The sequence below is a fragment of the Manis javanica genome, chromosome 2 (assembly GCF_040802235.1).
Source record: "Manis javanica isolate MJ-LG chromosome 2, MJ_LKY, whole genome shotgun sequence".
Taxonomy (NCBI): domain Eukaryota; kingdom Metazoa; phylum Chordata; class Mammalia; order Pholidota; family Manidae; genus Manis; species Manis javanica.
In genome coordinates this window covers 100,997,751-101,018,986 of record NC_133157.1, presented here as the reverse complement: position 1 = coordinate 101,018,986, position 21,236 = coordinate 100,997,751, and the positions used below count along the sequence as shown (strand labels likewise).

The window sequence follows — 21,236 nt, the reverse complement described above, 5'->3', positions numbered from 1 at the left end:
TGTTCAGTATCCAGAGGACAAAGCTCTCTAGCACCTGCTTACCAGGCTACTCATTTGGCCATACAACTATGCAAAATGACTAAGCCTGAGGAGCAAAGACAGATTCTGAGTAGTTGAAACAGAGGCTACAAAAGTTGGCATACCAACTTTTAAAGGGCTCATGCCCTTTACTAATAAATAATGGACTCTTAATATCCTCATTTAGAATTTCTTATTTGAAAATGAGAAAAAATGGCAACTCAAACTCCACACATTTACCTGGCTTAAGAGGCAGTTTATCGGTTGATTTGCATCTCATGAAATGGTTATGCTCTAAAGTCAGCATAGTAAAAATTAAACCTTGAGAAATTCCTTTTGAGTGTAAGGATGGAAACCCATGTCTTTCAATAAGTCCAACAGGGCCAGTTTTTCCTCTGGCCTCAGGTCAGATCAGAGTTTCTGTAGATGAGTACCAGATAAAGTGGGGTGGTTTGTATTTGGGGGCCATGAAATATTTTAAAAAATTCATCTTTAAAACTACAGTTACACTGTCGGCTGTGAGATTCCTAACTTACAGGCACTGGAGCTACAGACACTATTAGTAGATTCACCTCCCGCTCCCACAGTGGCCCACTCTGGAGAACGCATTCTTTTAGTTGAACTGTATTTAGAATCCTATATACCACCTGAACTGCTACATTTTAGTTTTTTCTCCAGAGGCCTACAATTGAAATCACTTAAGTTAAATGTACCTATGATATGATTTCACTGTAGTACACTTTATGGAAAATAAAAAGAAAAGCTTTAGGTTTCTGAAATATTCTCAAATATGGAAGACTAAAGTATTGCCCTATAGCAAACTGTAGGAATCTATTCTCTAAGTACTCAGGAAGAACCAGTAAAATTTAAGGGAAAATTGAAAACTGTAACAGAAAAAATAATTGACAAACTATTTTACCACATATATATGAGAAGGAAATGATTAAAAAAGAAAATTACATAGTTACTAAAGATTTTTAAGAACTAAACTTTTAATAATACTATTGAATATTCACCTTTTAATATTCTTCGGCAAACAAACATCAAGTAAGTTTTACATTATCAATGCTTACTTAAATAGTACAGCAAAACAATTTACATAAAAAAGATCATTATAAGATCTTTAGGACAACTATACAATTTCTATTTTAAGAGGTAGAGAAGATGGGTATTGATGGAGCATGCCAATTTTTTATGAGAAGTCTCAAAGAATTTTACACAGCTTCAACATCTCCATCAGAGAAAACACAGGACAAGTTTATAGTTTTTAAATCTCTACACTCACACTATATGTAACTTTTCCTTCATATTGAATAGTTCATTTTGATTTTTAAGACTACAGAAGCAGAGAGAAACTGTCTCTTCATGATACAAACTCTGAAATTAATGGGATTATAAATAATCTGTTAGCCCTCAGAATAATTTAGATTATCTTCTAGTTGACTTCTGAAATGTGATTACTTTTATTATGAGCTGAAAGACTTCCACTTCATAGAGGTAATTATTTCTAACCATGAAGTAAATTAGTTTATGGGACCTTTTCAAGACATCTTTAAGGATAAGAAGCATATTTTTCTATTTATTAGAAGGTTTAACTGTAGTTTACCAGGTAAATGGAGGACAGGGTAATATCTTAATAGTACTTTCAAAAATCTGTATTTAAATTACCTTTACAAAAATAAGTAGTAACATAAATTTAACAATGAATTTTTATAATCTACATACCTCAAATAATATAATTATTCTTTAAAATAGCTAAAATTTTAGAAATATTTTAAGTAGACAGCATTTATTTGACACATTTTAAAATGTAGCCATAATGTTAAAGTACCTATCATCTGAAAGTGTTTCCAATACTACTAAAATAATCCTTTAACTTAAATAATGTTCTCTGAAAAATTAGTCCCTCTCTTTTAAATTATTCTGAAGTACTGTGTCAGCATAAGGCTATACATATCTATTGACTTGCTGATCTACTTTCACGCAGTCCAAGTAAAAGCCTAGAGAAGTCTCCAAGCATAAAGCAGCAACAATTTATGGTCCATCCTCTTTTCATATTGTTTAAAAATATAATCGCTGAATCCTGTGGTTCATGGAGTACCTCCAGAAAACAAATGTCATACATTAAATAGTAATAACCCACACCTTTGTATGTGGGTATGTTTAAATGAAGACATATGTACAAACAGGATTCAAATACTTAAACCTAAGTCTTTTTTTTAGAGAAAAGGACTTTTAGCTGTAAATATAACTGGCCACATATTCAAAACAACTGATGAACCTGACACTGCTGTAGAAATGTGCATCATAACAAACAAACATACCGAAGTGTGCTGAACCACTGCTACGTTTGCTCTGCGAAGAGGTACTGCATGTCTGGGTCCCAGGTTGTGCTGTTCCTGTTCGATTTACACTCCTATATAACTTTCTACAGGAGAGATCATCACTGTCACTGTCATGTAGGGATGGTGTCCGAGGCCTAAAATGCCGCCATCTACATGATTTGATATTGACTAGTATCTGACTGAGGTCTTTAGAGAAAGATTTGTCCGAGGTATTTGTTTCTGAGGTATTGGCAAACTGATCAACTGGAGGATGCTGTGGTGAGGAAAGCATTTCCAAATCCAGATGGTGGAACACACTGTCATAGTCTGAGTAAGCTCTGTCCAGTAAGACCCTGTTAAAAACAAGGCAGGGAATGGGTATGTAAAACAGCCTTTTAAAAATTACATAAAAATGGTTTTTCTTTCTTCCCCCAACTCTCAAAAAGCCATCTCATATTTAATATCTAAATGCTATGAATTTGATTATTTCAATATCTGGTTCAATAGGCTGTAATCTCAATTAAAAGTTCTTTTACTTTATCATGATTTGATTGAAGAAGAGAGTGATACACCTTAAAAATAAGGTATACTATTCATTTTACAATGAGAGCCTTCTAATAAAAAATATGGATCGGTACCAGTATAAGTTACTGATAATATGAGAATATTTCCTTTTCAAGTTGCTTTCTAACCAAAGATCACTTCCCTTACAAGGCACCAAAACACTTCATAAAATGTTGCTAATGTATCTATTCTCTAAGCAAAACTTCCTTTTTTACTTATTTTTTAGTGGGGAAGGGTAGGAGAAAAGCAGTAAAACATGATATTTAGAATATTTTATATTATCGAAATCTCTATAGACAAAATATTTCAGATTCACTATTGTAGAGGATATATTTTTATGTTATTTATATATACTTTATAAATGATACCATCTTAACACGCTACCATTGATTAATGCTAGTATACCATAAAATATAGCCAACATTGGAGAATTTTCACTACTGTTGATAATAATATGATGACAGGGGAAAAAGTGCTAAGTAAAATGTATTTTAGTGGCTGGATTATTTTAAACTAATGTTTAAGTGATAAAAACTGCAACTAAGATTCAAAAAGGAAACATATGTATAAGCCATTAATTTGTCACAAATTATACCCTTAGGTTTCTCCCTGAAAGTATTTTGATGTTGTTGCCTGTTTTGTCTTTAAATTTTTTCACATTACATGTGAGTATCCTTCTTTTCCTTTGTTTTTATGCATACTCCCTCCCTGCACCAATTTCTCCCATAAAAGCTTCCAGAGTATATAAGAGTTCTATGACATCTTCACAAAGGAAGGAGAGCGATCAGATCTTGACAAACGGGGATGTCAGTCAGGATCAGATCAGGCACGCATCCTGCAGCCTTTTCACTGATAGGTTAAACAACTCAGCATACTAGTCATATGACATTTCTAAAGACTATTTTTACCCTTTTTTCCAGTATCTCCCAGAATTCCTAAAACAACCTTTTGTAGTTTCTTGAACCTAATATAACTATACAATCATGGTTTACATTTGCCTTCATCTGCTGCCTTTTCTCAGAATTCTATCCTTGCGGATAGTTTTTCAATCTTGGGAAGAAAAGCAGATCCATTAAGGATCCATTAGTTATGCATTAAAACCTAGGGTTGTACAAGGAGGAGGTCAACAGCATTTTAGTCAAAAAAATCAGTTAAGTATCAGAAATGGGAACAGATGAGCTATTTAGAAGGATTACCTCACGTAAAACTTTAGCTTATATTATGCTACTAAAATACCCCTATGCTAGGAATACAGAAATATTTTACCTGCCACCGCGCCCAACCCGTCTTCGTGCAAATCCAATACAACTTTGGGGTACAGTGAGGGTAGTTAAGCAGTATCTGTATCGTACATCCCCTAATCCTCCATCTTGAGGACTAGTCCAAGGCCAATTGCCAGTTTGGTCTAAATGAGGCTTAAAAAAAACCAAAAACCCAAATTATTTTGTCAGTTAAAGGTAAACAGTTTGTTACTTAAAAAGAGAGCCTGAAACTTACAGCATAGTACTGACATCCTGCTTTCCTACGGAAGGCAAAAGGACCATCGGGGTCATTCTCTTCTTCTGCTTCTGAAGAGCCAGACAAAACCTTTAAAGAAAGTGAAGTGAGTCAAAACATGTGACTTCCCATATACCACCTCTATATTCACTGAGAAATTCTGACATTTACCTGGGAGAGAGGTTCTTCGTCCGAGCTCGGAAAGTCATACTGATTTAAGTCTTTTGCATTAAAGACCGGCAGTGCAGCAGGACTCGTCTGTGGAGCAGCAGCAGCGGACGATGGTATGACTTTGGGCTTCTTTTCATATTTACGTTTAGGTCGGATAAGATCGGCTTTATCTTGCTGCAATAAGTCATGAATTAGTCAAACTCTGAAAACCATGTTCAAAAACCTGTAGTTTTGGGGTAGTTTTAAAAGAGAAGCTTACTCCTATAATGAAGGTATTCATACTCATAAGAGATGTAAGACTCTTATGTTTTGCCATCTTATATTGCAAAGTCTTAAAAGACTGGTTTCTGTGAGAACATGAGTATGTTCCTACAACCTAAACATAATCTCATACTTTGTTTCAATTAAAGAAAGAAATGATTTCCAGCTTCTGAAATCCTATAACTGCCATTAGTATCTGCCATTGGCTCCTGTATTCTTTTCTTAATTTTCTATGAAAATTCGGGGAAAGAATTGAAATAAGAAATGTCTCATCTTTATTCTAAAGAATTCACAGATTATGTGGGGAAAATAATACTGAAAACAATTTTACATATATGAAAGAAAACTCTGGATAACAGTGTAAAAAAATACAGTAAAGCTGAGGCATTATAAATTGAACAGTAGTAAGCATTTGCTAGCAGAACAATGAAGGCTTTCTGGAATGGTAAATTTGAGCAGTTTTTGAGGATAAAGATATGAAATCATTAAACAGGGAAACACAAGGATAAATACATAGGCCAGAATGACTGAGCTGAAGAACACAGTGCATGTCAGAAATATGTACAATAGGTGACAGGCCAGGAGAGGTATGAATTTAATGTGTATGCAACAGGCAAGAAAAGTAAGAGGCAAAAATGATATTTGTTGGCAAGGAAAAGATCAGGCAAGTATGGTTATATAAATATGCTAAATATTTACATCAAGTTTTACATAGTTTATGGCATTTTGTTTTTTTGGGAAAAGTTAATTATTAAACTGTAAGGTATCTCTCTCTTCAGTTTCTACTCTTGTAACTGATAGGCCAGTCTTGAATCAAAAGCTGCCTTTTAAAGCAGCATATTTCATGGTAGGGTTTATATGTATTTTTCTTTTTTGCTATGATCCTAATGATAACATATCACTCCATTATCAGTTACTATCAGCACAAAAATTTTCATCACCTTATTAACTTTAAACTCCTTCACATCCATTGCTTCCTGAGGTTTAAACTGGCTGCTGTTAGTAATAGGGATGATGGGGATGGCATAAGTAGGCTTTACTGGCTGTCTCTGTGCCATAACCTCGGACATGATCTCTCCATTGTAGTCACCCAAATTATACCTGAAATTATAAAAAAAAAGTTTAAGAAGTTGGCTCGCTGAGTACTTATGACCATTAACAACTGAGATAAAAGCACTGATTAGACTTAACTATAGTTAGACTATTAGCTGACTGCTTATTAAAATTAAAGATCACATAATTCCTTTTGTTTCTTCCTTTTACTTTTTGGCTTACACCTTTATCTTGGCATCATAAGTACGTGACTGTGTGATTAAGTCTGAATTTTAACTTAGCAATTTTGGTGAAAGATTTGATGGAGGTGTTGAAATCAATGCCTAAAATGATGTGGAGGAACTTTCTGCTAATTTGAATTGTTTGTGCTGTAAAACTAATTTTTTGAAAAGAATAAAAAGAAATTTAATAGTGGTTTTCTTTAGGAATAGGGACTGGGAAATAGGGTAGTAAGGCTTGAAGTTTTTCATTGTGTGCCTGCCAAAGTGTTAAGATTATGGGCTTTTCTCCTCCCTTCTTTATACTTCTCTGTAAAATACCCAGTATGTGTTAAAGAAAGAAATAGTACCATCTAGTGAATAAAAACTTTGGAATTGACAAATGTTCTCTCCCTCCAAGCCCTGCACAGAACTCAAATAAGCACAAGAAAATGAGATTTCAAAATGGAAATACCTGGTATATTTTAATTCTACTGACCCCAGATGCTTTCAAAGAAAGTAAATGAGGAACACATGTAAAATTATGCAACATATATCATACCACACATTTAAATAGTCTTTAATTATTACTGAAAGAAGCTATTTCTGTAGTTACAGATAATTGCTTATGTACTGTACTTAAATATACAAAATGTTAACAGTAACCTATTTCCTAACAATATTCAAATATATATACTTTACCTCTTTTCCATAATTTCCAGTGTTAAGTGCAACAGCTCCCTTTTACTCTTTTCTCTTCTTTTTATCATCTCTAGAATAGTAACAGCCCGACTTAGATCTCGACGCAGCTTAAGCATTTTTTCATAAGAAGCTTCATCATTTTTGCGATTCTGCAAATATGAAGTTGCTTGTTTAATGCCAAGAAGCATTTCTACGTGGCATTTTGGGCATAGCTACTGATATATGAAAGAATATATATATTTGAAGGATTAGATTAGAATTTAAAGACACTGAAAGGGAGCATGGAGTACCAGGAAATCAACTTTGTCTGATTTTTAAATGGATTAACATTAAAACTTAGTATTAACAGCTCAACTTAGTTTAAATTAGTATTTTTCATTTACACAGGTTACATTAAGACTCATTTTAAAGTGATATTTTTCATATACGGTAGTCTATTAAACTCAAATTAAAACACAGCTTTCAAATACTGAGATATTTACAACTATAGTTTCTCTTACATCAAAAGAAATTGCAAAATAATCTCCGCCAAATCACTTACTTTTCGAGTTTGCATTTTTTCAGTACGTCTTCTAAAAGCCACATAAGGATCATTTGTGCTTGAGCCATCTCGCTTCTCCTGTTTTACTGATGGGATAAGAGATGGCCCTCGACAGTTTTTCCTCTTTTTAATCCAGTATTCATAAACTTCTCTAATTAATTCATCATCTTCTTTTAGCAGTAGTTTGGCTTCCTGCAGACTGACTGGCTAAATGTAAAATCATTGTGTCATTTTCATACAATACATGAATAAGGTTCAAGAATACTTCTAATTTAAATAACAATTATCAAAATAACAGTATTATCCCCTGCAAATGTGTGGAACACCTTTTACATGTCAGTCTTTGAGCCACATGTTTTATATACATAATTTAATTTTCACAACAATTCTATGATGTTTAGCATTTCTATTTAACAGATGAGGAAACCGAGGTACAAAGCAATTTTAAATATGTTGCTCAAAGATATGATATGAATTCATGCTTGTTAACTCCAAAGCCCATTTGCCGACCCCTCCACAACATACTGTTTCCATGTAAATACAGATATTTATACACACACACACACACACACACACACACACACACATTATATATATATACAATGAAGTCGTACCTGCTGGCCACTGCCTTTTTCTAGACGGTCAATCATCTCCTCAAACTGCAATGGGCAGATGTCCATTTTTTTTTTCAGTTTATTCACAAATACTTCATCTTCAGAATCCAAGTCATAATCAGGCTGTTCAGCATCCAAACTAAAAGCTTACAGAAGAAACCATAAACAAACAATCATTAACTGTGAATCCACTGATAAAAACCTCACAGATGTCTGGATAAACACAAGACCTAGATTTTCTAAAGAAGACAGACACACTTTTCTTTTTTTTGGATTTTGTACTCAGACTCACAATCTAAGCTTACAGATATGTTTCTCACATTTAAATTTTAGGAAAGGAGATTATCTTTATGGTTATTATTAATAGATATAAGTGATAAAAGGCAATGGATATGACCACTGTTCCCTAACTTCAAAAGCAAATAAACTAGAAGCCCATTAAGAACACAAATAGGTTATTAAATGTATGTTGAACTACAAGAAAGTTTTGAAATATCAGCTATTTCATACAGTTTGATACAAAAGGATAGGGTTTTTAAATAAGATTGTTTCTAAATATTTAAGACTTATTTATTAATAGACTAACTAGCTTAGGGTGTGGTATTTACAGCTGAAGTGTCAGAAGCCAGTAACAGTGAGGGCATCCCTGAGTGCTTTCCTACCAGAGGTTTGTTTCTTTGTGAGAACCACTGTTGTGGTGATAGAAATGTGAAGTATTTCTCATATTTGTGAAGATTTGAGAAAAATGACAAGAACCCTATTCTCAACTACGTTCTCAAGTGTCATTCATTTATGTACCAAAATAAAACTAGGTTGATAATAAGTAAAATATTAAGTAGCATGACATCAAAATCTGTCTCTCATCTTTTCCTTGCTTAATTCCTCTTCCTAACTTCCCATCACCTTCAAATCCATATCCTTAGAATTATACGAGGCCTTTTTTGACCCAGCATCTCTAGTCTCAGCAGTACTTAATGACCTATCAATACCAAATTTCATGTATTTCATATGACACACTATCTCATGTATCCAGGCCTTTACATTAGTTATTTTCTGCCTGTCCACCTAGTAAATGACTATTTAATATTTTCAAAACTCAACGTGACAGCAACTACTGTGGAATCCTTTCTCGACTGTCCCCCACTCAGTAAGTGGTTCTAACCATTTTTATCTTTTTCAGAAGCTATAAACCTTCTCCCCAGAGAAACAGACTGTTGTGAACATACAACATATTACTGACATTACAAGGAATTCAAATATCCTAAAAGCTTGAAGCACACCAAGGTTAAAAATTCCTGTTCTAGATCATTCCCCTTCTTTTGTACTACCTTCTATACATGCTTTATTTCTTTATTTTTTTTTACTTATTAAGGTATCATTGATATCCAATCTTATGAAGGTTTCACACGAGCAACATTGTTCTACACATACTTTAAATCTACTTGTTATGCATTAGACTAGGATTGATCTCCTTGAGAAGAGGCACTGAGTCTTATCTCTGTACTTCTAGTGCAGACATAGTAAACATGTCTATCTTATATGCCACCTTTGCTTGTGGTATTCCACTGAAAGGTATTCCAATATTGCCTCTACTCAAACAGGAAAAAAACCTGAAGAAATCTGCAGTAATCCACTAGTGATAGATACAAGAGGGGACCATTTGCCGGCCCCAAATCTGCCATCTCTGCTTCAAGTTTAACACAATATCTGGCCCCAAGGAATCCAATAAGTATCTGTAGAACTGAATTTATTTTACCAGTTTTATTTTCCATTTTGACCTATATCACACTTCTATCACATTCCTAATTAAAATAAATGAATATTCAGAGTCCTTCATAAAAACCTCTGCATGTCTGCACCCAAGTCCCTTGTGGTAGCAGGCCCTCCAGCCACCTTCTGCCATCTGATTGCTGCTGCTGAGTAAACAGCTTTTTAGAGCCTTGAAGTGGTTTAAAGCTCTGTTAGATTAAACACCTGTTCTTTTTTGTCCCTAACCAAAATAATCCATACCTGTGCTGTTCAACAAGGTAACCACTAGTCATGTGTGGCTAATTAAAGTAAAATTAATTAATTAAATTAAAAACAGTACCTCAGTCATATGAACCACATTTCAAGTGTTAAAAACAGGTGCATGTGACGAGAGGCTAGGGCTCAGGTGGACAGTGCAGTGGCAGACAGGCCAGCATCGCTGAGTTCTGCGGAGAGTGGTGGCCCACATAAGCCAGGAGGCCAAGCTGGTGGAGGCCAACTAGCAACGTTCTGCCTTAAGGGTGTATTGTACATGTCGTTAGGGTCTCAAATATTTCTGTATTACTCTGGTATCCTCCACCAAAGAATTTATTTTTCTTTACACTTACAATGTGTAATTATTGAGAGAAACAAAAGAAGCTTGCCTAATATTACCATACTTTAGCAATATCAAAACACATCTGACATACTTCTGGCATACATTATATTACCAATGACAAGTCACATTCAAGATATCAGAGAATGGAATCAAGTCTGGAAAGGAAGATTGCTCTTCTAGGGAGCTCAGTGTCTTTCCCACTGAACTTAACAAGTATCAGAGTCAAGACTGCTCTTGCCTCTCCAAAAAGCTTTTGTTTTACTTGGTACAAATATATCTAAGATCTTAAAATATAAGGAGAACCAAATATTGCTCAGATATAAAATATTAATGCCCTAGAGAAAAGCTAACATGTAAAAATTCACTTTAGGATTTCATTTAACAAAAAACCCACAGCCAATGATTAAAGCGTAATTTAGCTTCAGCAAAACTGCAGCTTCCAACTGACAAGCTCAACCAGTGCTTATAATGATGTAACAGGATACTTAATCATAGTCTTAGAAATATGAGTATCTTCAAGTTTTCTGGGCCATGTCTTTGAGTGTTTTCAAAGTAGAAAATGGTATAAAGAGGAACAGGCAAATGGGGAACCTCTTCTAATTAAGTTCTGCCAATTAAAATGAGATAAGCTAAACAACTGTTAAATAACGGGAGCTATACTAGAGAAGCTGACTCATTAAAAAATATTCTGATAAGGACAAACCCATATATGTGTACATTTAAACAAAATAAGTGTAATATAAAGAGAAGATGGTATGGAAAATAAGTCTAAGCAGAAAGAACACAAGAATACATATAAATTGATAAGATTATTTTAAAGTATTTAAAGTATTATAGTCCAGTAGTAAGAGAGAAAATGTATATAAATGTCTATGTAACTAATGCCATATTATGGCTCAGACTAAGTGTGCATGAGACAGTATGCCCATAATTCCAAATAGCATTTTAAAAATACTGGAGCAAATACCAAAGGATATTTGGGTCCATAAAATGGCACAAAATGTGGGTTAGGAACAGAATATAACTTCTGATTGAAAAGAAGGCACACTATCCAAGGTTGAGGAAAAATTCCTCAGATCAAAAACATTACATAGGTTTCAACTTGAACATTAACTCTCAATGATTGGCAGCATATACTTTCAAAGTTCCTGAAATACTGAGCAGCAGAAAGGACTTTCATAACAATGTTATGTACAATTGGGTGGTAGGTATTTGACATCTTTGCCTTAGATCTAAGAAGACCAAGCTATCACTGGCTAACTAGATCATGGAATTCTTACACTTCTTTATATTTGTAACAGAGCTTGTTTGGAGCCTCTTCTTCTAGAATGTAGTTGAGGAGAATAAACAGGGAATCCTAGATTTGAAATCCCAGATATGAAATTCTTCACGGATAAAGTTCTGTGGTTGATGCTTTACATTTTATCTGTCAGAAAGCAGTACCAGAAGAATAATGAGGCAAGAACATATGTTCAAGGGGGTTGTGGAGGTAGGCAAAGGCATCAAGAAAAAGTAATCCTTTAAAATCAGGGCATAAAGACAGGCTACATCTGTTCTGAGAGGTAATAAAAAGTATGCCCTGCAGGAACCTATTTTTTAAAAATCTTTTTATTTAGAAATAAGCTCAAACTTATCATTTTTCTGTAATGCATATGCCCTCTTTCGCTTACTCTTCTATATATCTCAACACAATGTTTATCTGTTTCTCAAAAGTGATGGTAATTTTGAGGACCAATCAAGAAACTGTATACTCCACTGTATAACAACTGTTTTTTTCCCTCCCTTGTGAATAATAAGCAGTTTATGGGGAATGCTTAAGACCATGCAAATATCTTGCTCCTTATCAAATTTTCCTCTTATATTGAGCATACACTGATGATTTTTGTATGATCAATCCTTGATCAGGATGGATGCAAAATGGTTTTCCAATTCTAGGACTCTCCTCACATTGTATCATTCAGCTCTTGGCATTCTTTTCTACACACAGAGTCCTGTCTCCACCATTTTGTCTGTGTGTCTGTCTTTCTTTCTACCTACCTACCTATGTATCTATTATCGTTATGGATTCATGAATTCCTTGTTTTTCAATGGTTTATAATTCATTGTTGTACTTAATTGTTCTGTTGCTTAAACTGTCCTGAAATTAACCAATGGAAATTCCTGTGTTCTTATGATATGCCCGTCTTTTGCTGAGTGATTCATTTCTGGCCTAACAAGATATTTCAGGCTCATATTGTGTCTATACTCCCAGTTTTGGAATCGGCCATTTCTCCACAGATTCTTGGACCCATGTAGTAGACAATGGATTAGAGATCAGGTGCTAGGTGTGCTCATTGCTACTGAATAAATTTGCTTCTTGGTCCTTCCAGTAGACAGAACTGGAAAGGCATTACATACACAAACCTATATGCATATGCAAATATACATCAAGACTAACCTTTTAAAAAAAGGCTTCCTTTGAGGATTAACAGGAGAGCCTTGAAACCCCAGTGCAAAAGAAAGGGTGAGAAAGAATTGTTCCTGTCTCTTCTGGTAAGAACTGTTTTGTCCTTTCTTCCAGCATAAATAGGAAAGGAGAAGTCCTAGTTGTATAATCTAGAAGCCTTACAGATCACCCATCAAAAAAAAAACAACATTAAGACTCTTTGCATTAGGAGATGTTGAGTAGCACTCAGTGAAATAGTAGCTTAGAAGGCACATAGTTTACTATGGCTTTCTTCCTTCAGACTCTGACCAAGATAAACAGAGAAAATTATGATCTCTCTCCTAAGCCAGATGCAGACAACAACAGAGTTGTGGTTTTCTAAACTAATGTTCAATGAAATGTTAACGTAATAAATACAGGTGAAAAATGCTGAGTTAAACTTTTTTTTTTAACTGCAAGACTCCTTGGGCCTATAAACACAGTAATATGCATTATGGCTTTGTGGGTGCAGAGGGGAATATAATATGCAATAATTTTCAAACATGCTTGATCATTGCTTTTTTAGGGAATTCTACTTATTATCTTAGAAACTCCAAGGAACAGTTTTATGTATCATTAGTTTAAGAGCTTTATGAAATAGAGATTAGGGGAATCGAATTAGTCCATACATACAATTTGAGGCAATGTATCCTTCATAAGCAACTTACTAGAGCACTTAGCAGTCGATTCAATTTTAACTCTGCAGATTTAATTTTCAAATTTAAAAATAACTAGCTTTTTCTTATTTATTGCAATTATTAAAAGCCAATGCCAAATTTGAAAGACTTAACATCAATTTGACACAATCTCTGCCTTCTACAAGAGTAAGAGGGCCGTTTTAGGAGGACAGTATTACTCTGATATCAAAACCAAACGAGAGAGCACTGAAAAAGATTATCAATCAATATTGCTCACAACTAAGATGTAAAACTCCCCAGTAAAATTTTACCAAATCCCACCCAACAATGTATGAAGAAAGTAATACACCACAGCCAAGCAGGATTTATTCCAGGTATGCAAGGCTGGTTCTATACTGAAAATCAACCAATAAAAGCTATCATATCAACTGCCTGAAGAAGAGAAATCACATGATCCTATCAACTGACTCAGAAAAAGCATTTGGCAAAATTCAACACTCATTCATGATAAAAACTCTCAGTACACTAGGAAGAGAGGGGAACTTTCTCAATCTCATAAAAAACAACTACAGAAGACCCTACAGTTAGTGTAATACTTAATGGGGAAAGATTGAATTCTTTCCCTCAAAGATCAGGAACAAGGCAAGGATAAGGATATCTGTCTGCTCTCACCACTCTCATTTTGACATAGTACTGAAGTTCTAGCTACGACTGTAAGGCAAGAAATAGAAATTAAAGACATATAGATTAGAAAGGAAAAAGAAAACTGTCTCTATTTGCAGACTACAACATGATTTTCTATACAGAAAGTCCCAAAGAATGTGCAAACATTTCCTAGAACTAGTAAGTAATTTTTGTTAGGGCCACAGAACAGATCAACACACAACTCAACTGCATTTCTATATACTGACAATGAGCAAGTGGAAACTAAAATAAAAAATACAATACCATTTTCAATTGCTCCAAAGAAAATAAAACACTCAGGTATAAACCTAAAAACACATGTGCAGAATCTGTATGATGAAAATTATAAAGTGTCAATGAAAGAAATCAAAGAAGACCTAACTATATACTTGGAGAACCATACCATAGTCGTGGATTGGAAGACTCAACGTAGTAAAAGATGTCACTTTTGCCCAAAATAATTTCTAGTTTTAATGTAATTCCTATCATAATCTTAGCAAGTTTCTTTGCAGAACACAGCCAAGCTTTTTGCAGTATTTATATGGAAAGGCCCTAGAACACTCAAAACAATTTTGCAAAAGAAAACAAAGGAGGATTCATTCTTTCAGATGTTAAGGACTATTATATAGCTGTGATCATCAAGACAGTGATACCATCTTGGAATAAATACAAAGATCAAGGCAATAGAATACAGAACCCAGAAAGAGATCCACATCAACATACCTAATTAATTTCTGGCCAAGAAGCAAAAACAATTCAATGAAGGAGTGATAGCTTTTTCAATAAATGGTGCAGAAGCAACTGGACATCCAGAGGAAGCACAACACAACACAACACAAAAACCCTCGACTTTAACCTCATACTCAAAGTTGATCATACAATTAAATGTAACACTGTAAAACTATAAAACTTCTAGAACAGTACATAGAAAATTTTGGGGACCCAGGACAAGGCAAAGATTTCTCAGAGTTCATAGCAAAATTACGATCCATAAAAGTAAAATTAATAAATTGGGTACTTAATGAAAATTAAACTTTTGCTCTGTGAAAGGCTCTGCTGATGAAAATACAAATTACATACTGTGAGAAAATATTTCCACACCATATATGTGACAAAGACTTTGTGTCTAGAATATATAAACAGAGCAGTATCCTCAAAACTTGACATTGGGACAAGCAATCCAAAAAGAACATAAATAAAAGACATGCACAATCATTTCACCCAAGAGGATATATATATATATTGCAAATAAACACATGAAAAGATGTTTAACATATTAGCAATTTAGGGAAATACAAATATAAAGTACAACCAGACATCATGCATACTGATTAGAATGGCTAAAATAAAAAATAATGGTAACTTCAAATGCTGGCAAGAATACAGGAGAATGTGGATCATATAGACATTGCTGATGGTAACGTAAAATGGTACTAGTGCTCAGGGAAATTGTGTAGAAGTTCTTGTCAAACTAAAAATGGATAAGCCTGGTAGCAACAGCCCTTGCAGGTAAAAACTTATGTTCACACAAAAACTTGTACATGTATGTTCTTACCAGCTTTATTCATTAATAGCCAAAATCTGGAAACTACCCAAATATCTTTCAGTGAGTTAAACAAACTGGCATATAGAGATTACTACTCAGCAATAAGGAATGAACTACTGATACGTGAAAAAAGGAAATCTCCAAGGGATACATCCTACATGATTCCATTTAAATTACATTCATGAACTAATTATTACAGAGCTGGAGAACAGATCAGTGGGTGCCGTTGGCTAGGGATGGGTTTGACTATTGAGGAGTAATAAGATGCGTGTTTTGTGGTGATGGTACAACTGAGTACCCTGATTTTGGTGGTGATTATACAAGGCTACACATACTGTCTGTGAATCTAATTATTCAAAATAAAATGTTAAAAGAACTCATTGGTAGCTAGTACTAATTTAGCTTACTGTCTTTATTAATATTCCAATGTCTACGTATTTCCAAAGACAACATACCTCTAATTTGTACTGATTAAAAATTTTCTTCCCAAATAAGCTACAGTTCTGCTGCCACTTTATTACTATCATTTGATTACAATGTCAGCAAAGTCAACTTCTTTTTTAATATAATACTTTTTGACATCTGGTCTAAATTTTATCTACTAAGTTACCAATAAATGTGTCTTGGGGATTTCAGTCATCAATAAGTAGTTTATTTATAAAATGTGAATTCAAATTCTTTTTTCTGATAATAAGGATAAAGTAAATTGATTAGTGTAATTTTATCTTAATCCTGCTTTAACCTGTAAGCATGCATTTTTAATATAGCCTGTGGCTGTGGATACAAGGTGGCTTGAGTTAACATACAGGAAGAATTAGATTTATAAGTTTTACACTGACATGATTTTCCAGAGAATTTTTAGGTTCTAACAGTGAACAAATTTGCTTAGAGGGTCTGTGTCTTATACGCATTAAACATCTGAGTGGGCAAGGAAACACATGCCACTTATTTGGCTCACTTCAAAATAACTTTCACTAAACTGGAAAAAAATTGTTTTCCTAAAGGCAATCAATAACAGTAGGTGTAAGTTAGAGTTAAAGATGAAAAAATATCACAAGTTAAAAATACCAAATGTGAACATAGTACTGAAAAGAGTCCATATGGGCACTATGTTTATTTTTGGTGTTCTTATTTAAGAAATAGCAAAACAGATGCTCAGAATCCAGGACAGAAACTAGCTCAATAGGGAGAAAAGGTTAAATGAGTGAGAAAAGTAGTTAATGATTTAGAAAGTAGTTAAGACTAGTTTCTTCCTGTTCTTAGAAAAAAACGGTAAAAATAAAATAGATTTATATTGTCCTGAATAAAGTTTAGATAGGCTCCTGGAAAAACCTTCAAAGTTTTTAGGAACAAGATATAAAGGCCAGCAAGACAGCAACAAAAGAGGCAGCAGACTTACCTTAGTAACCTTAACCTGTTTTTAAGCTGTCATCCACTCGGGGATTGAGCAAGGATTAAGTTTATAAACTGAGCTGTTTGTCATCAAATGTTGATAGGTATCAAAGGATCATTTCTAATGAAGAACCTATCACTATCAAGTGAAATTAATTACCAATTACAACACTAAATTAAAAAGAAACTAGTAAAAACAGATATCAGGGGATGGCACACTATGGCCTGAGGGCCAACACGGGATGCCATCAGTTTTTGTCAGTTTTATTGGGGCATAGCCACGCCCATTCATTTATGTAGCAGAGATCGCTGATTGTCCCTTACAACAGCAGAGCTGAACAGTTTGACAGAGACAGAATGACTCACAGCCTAAAATATTTACTATCTGGCCCTTCACAGAAAAAGTTTGGTGACTCCTGACTAACATCAAGAAGTACTCTTAAAACAAAAACAAAAACAAACAAACAAAAAGAAGTACTCTTACGGCTATTAATAACACTATTTCTAAACAGTAAGAAAACCATATCTAAATCTAAGGCATGTTCTCTACACTTACTTGTCTAAAGTAACATAAAATGTCATGTTGCAATGAAAGGCAGAAATCCCAAGCACAATTATTAAAAGTTGAAAAGGAATTCTAATAACTCTCAACCTGATGATGGTCAATGAAATGAATACTAAAAATGGCCTTGAACAGATAAAAATCTATCAAGAGTTACATAAGAAAATAATAAATACAGAAAATATAATGATTAAAAGAGTAATTACTTACGCTGTATGTGAATGAGCTGCTTTGGCATCTTAAATTCCCCAGGATATATAGACTCATAGTAAGCAATATTACTTTCTGCCTCTGGGACTGGTATAACCATATTATCCCTCTTCTCGCCGTACACCTGCTGTGCTGAAATAGCCCGTTGAAGATGGTGTTCCTAAAAAGAGGGGAAAATAGGCAAGTTTATATAGTAAAAAAACAGCAAATAGAACATACAGTCTTGTGAAGAGGTTTCTGTTCATGTTTTTAAAAAAGGAATTTTAGTAGTTTTGAAAGGACATTAACAATATAGTGGTAAAAACATTTTAAGTAAAAACAAGACTGTGTTACATACATTGTGTATTTCCTCAATTTAAGGTACTACAATGAAATAGAGAGTTAAATTATACAAAAGTCCAAACAGTTGACTAAAACTGTTAAAGCTTGCATTTTTCAGACGAGAGTTAATGAAAAAAGCTTAAAACACTTGAAACTTATTGTAAGAAAAAAGCTGGCTATGGATAAAAAATACTGACTCTAATCTCCTATTCATACAGTGCTTCATAAATTTGGAAAGCACTTTCATACAAATCAACAAATAAGATCTCTTCAAAGGTGAGAGATTGTCATCTCCATTTTTAGTTGATGAAAGTGACACAGATTTAAACCTAGTCTTTTGTCTTGAGTAACCTCTCTCATGAGATTTTCTAGAGCCCTTTTGGAACAGTAGTAGAGTAAGTAGTGGTAGAAAGCTTCAGAGTCTGTGACTCCTGGGAAAGACACTTCAGTTTTCTAAATGTTTCTTCCAGTAAGAGAAAAACAATCTATAAGGTTGATTGGTGATTTAAGTAAGATAAATGTGCATAAAATGTTTAGTATAATACCTGGCATATAACAGGTGCTTAAAATAAGCTTGGGTTTAGTCACCACACAGGAAGATTTTTTTTAACTTAAATTCTTTTATATATATATATATATATATATTTTATTAAGGTATCATTGATATACATTCTTATGAAGGTTTCACAAGAAAAACAATGCGGTTTTACTACATTCACCGGTATTATCGAGTCCCCCCCACCCCCACCCATACCCCATTGCAGTCACTGTCCATTGTGTATTGAGACATGCAGGAAGATTCTACCAGTTGGTGATATTACCAGCTGATATAAAAACATCTGTTCTCACCCAGCCCTATCATCCCTGAACTAAAGACATTCCAACAGTATGAAAACAAAAAAACTTCAGTTCTTCTAAGTGGCCTGTTAAATAAATACACACACATATCACATATAGGATTCTGCTTTGCAACATACAGAGCTTTATCCCTAGGGCTTTGGTTCACATGATATATATCCTGAAAAATCCTTCCATACTGATACTTCTACCACAGTTTTTGCAACAGCTGCATTGTACTCCACTTTATGGACAAACCACCTTTATTTAATTAAACACTAATTAATAGGGGGAGGAAAAAAAACCTGAAAAAGACCTGCCTACCCCTCTACCCAAATGCTGCAAAAATCTCTCCTTGTACTATTTTATACAAGACATCCTGATGGACTTGAGAAAGCATTTGCAGGACAACTACAAATGAAGTGCTCAGAGGGTGTGTGAGTTTACAACCACAAATATTCCTATCACTCCTTGTAGTAATTTGTAGTCACTTCTTAACATCCCTTGTGAATTTTAAAATCTCCCATGTGGTTATTTTAGGTTATTTTCTTTACAATGTAAGTTTTTCTTCCCTTAAGTGTTGCTGTTCATTCATTTTCAAAAGTGCTGCTTTTCTTTTTCTTCATGTTTAAATATGTGGATTGTTTCCCTTTGTATTATTACAGAAATTATCTCCATGTAATATAATAAATTTTATAAATACTTTCCTGAAATCTGACTTATTTTGGTTAGAGTATTTTTTCCATACAGGGAAGCTCTATTAGTCAAATTCATTAATCTTTTTTCCTTCATGGTTCTGTCCTACTTAATAACAGATATAAATTGTATAGTCACAAACTAGGTTGTATAAACAAATACTTTTTAGTAACTCAATTTGATCTTTGATTCAGGCTGCCTACTGGCTCCTGGGAGCTGGTAGAAACTAAATGCGGGTGGGAGGGATGACTGACAGCTGACTATACCCTCTCCTACTTGGTATGACAGAGTGCCTCTGTGAGCTTTAGCTGAGAAGTCAGTCACATGTATATCTTTCTACACTCAGAGACCCTTGAATGTCAAGAAAAATTTTCTTTGACCCCACTAAACATACACCAAGCTCAAGGAGGGAGTAGGGAAGTAAGGCACATTCTTAATTTGCATTTTGTTCCTATTACTTTTTTATTTAGGTGACCATGTGAGAGATACTTTATCATTTTATTATTTTGCATAAGGAGAGAGGGTGAGCACCTGTCCAAATGTCATGCATAAAATCATCTATTCCACTTACTGATTAAAAATGTCCCTTTATCATTAAATAAATTCCCCATGCACTTGGGAATTTCCAAGCTCTTTTTCCCTCCTACTCGACTCACCTGTTTCCTATGTCAGTATTTGTGTGTTTTAAACTGGGTAGCTTCATATCAGTTTATTATCTACTAAGGCAATTAGCTATCTTATTTATTTTTCTGGATGAACTATAATAAAAATTACCTTCTAGGTGTGAAATGGAACCCCTAAGATGTTTTGATTTTTAAAGGCAATATGGTATGGTGGTTAAGAACACAGAACTTTGTAATCAAGAGTGCTCTGGATCTGAATGTGGGCTCTATATACTAGCTCTATGATTTTGGGACTTGGGACATTTATCTGCACATGTACATTATGTACCTATCATATGGGACTTTGATTCAGATGAAATGTCTACCTTTCATTATTAGGAAGCTAAAGTTTTCCATATGCTTATTTACCACTTATATTCTCTCTAGTGTGAACAGAATCCAATTTTTGTTTATCAGAATTATAGTGAATACCTACTATTTAAAAAAAAATCCTATTTGTCATTAATTTTGTTTTGTATTTCACACAATTTCCTCATATCTTTAACAGCCAAGAAAATGATTTCCCCTTAATACATGGCATTTAGGGGTGAAGTGTCATGATGTGTGTAACCTACTTTCAAATTGTTCAGTAAAAAAAACACATTTTAGTATAGAACAAAACTGCAAAACATTAACTATAGAATTTAGGTTAAGAGCATATAGTTACTCATTGTACTGTTCTCTCAGTTTTTGTTTGGAACTTTTGAGAACTTTAATAATACAAAAAGTTAGATAACTGGGTACTACGGACATAAGATGGGTATAATACACAATAAATATGGGAAAGTTTAAAGTCTTAAAAATCATTCCTCAACAACTGCAGTGTAACTGTTAACTTTTTTATATTCCTATTCACTCTCTCCTGTGTATCAGTGAGGACCCTTGGACAAGGAGACAAACAGAGAAGGCCAGTGTGGCTGGAGCATGGTGAGTTG

At 34.1% G+C, this 21,236-nt stretch overlaps 1 protein-coding gene across 8 annotated transcripts in view; it reads right to left on the bottom strand.

The window, feature by feature from the left end:
• The window catches only part of EPC1 (enhancer of polycomb homolog 1), a 92,746-nt gene that overhangs the window by 9,623 nt on the left and 61,887 nt on the right, over nucleotides 1-21,236 (bottom strand). For all 8 annotated transcript variants that reach the window (XR_005059125.2, XR_005059126.2, XM_073228967.1 and 5 more), the window contains 9 exons: nucleotides 17,786-17,945; nucleotides 7,943-8,088; nucleotides 7,329-7,535; nucleotides 6,788-6,936; nucleotides 5,777-5,936; nucleotides 4,575-4,748; nucleotides 4,404-4,493; nucleotides 4,173-4,321; nucleotides 2,343-2,695 (listed from right to left, as the gene is read on the bottom strand). Coding sequence is in view for 6 of the 8 variants with exons in the window: in XM_073228967.1 (XP_073085068.1) it covers nucleotides 2,343-2,695; nucleotides 4,173-4,321; nucleotides 4,404-4,493; nucleotides 4,575-4,748; nucleotides 5,777-5,936; nucleotides 6,788-6,936; nucleotides 7,329-7,535; nucleotides 7,943-8,088; nucleotides 17,786-17,945 (1,588 nt within the window). In the remaining 2 variants the exon portion in view is untranslated. The remainder of the gene's footprint in view (nucleotides 1-2,342; nucleotides 2,696-4,172; nucleotides 4,322-4,403; nucleotides 4,494-4,574; nucleotides 4,749-5,776; nucleotides 5,937-6,787; nucleotides 6,937-7,328; nucleotides 7,536-7,942; nucleotides 8,089-17,785; nucleotides 17,946-21,236) is intronic.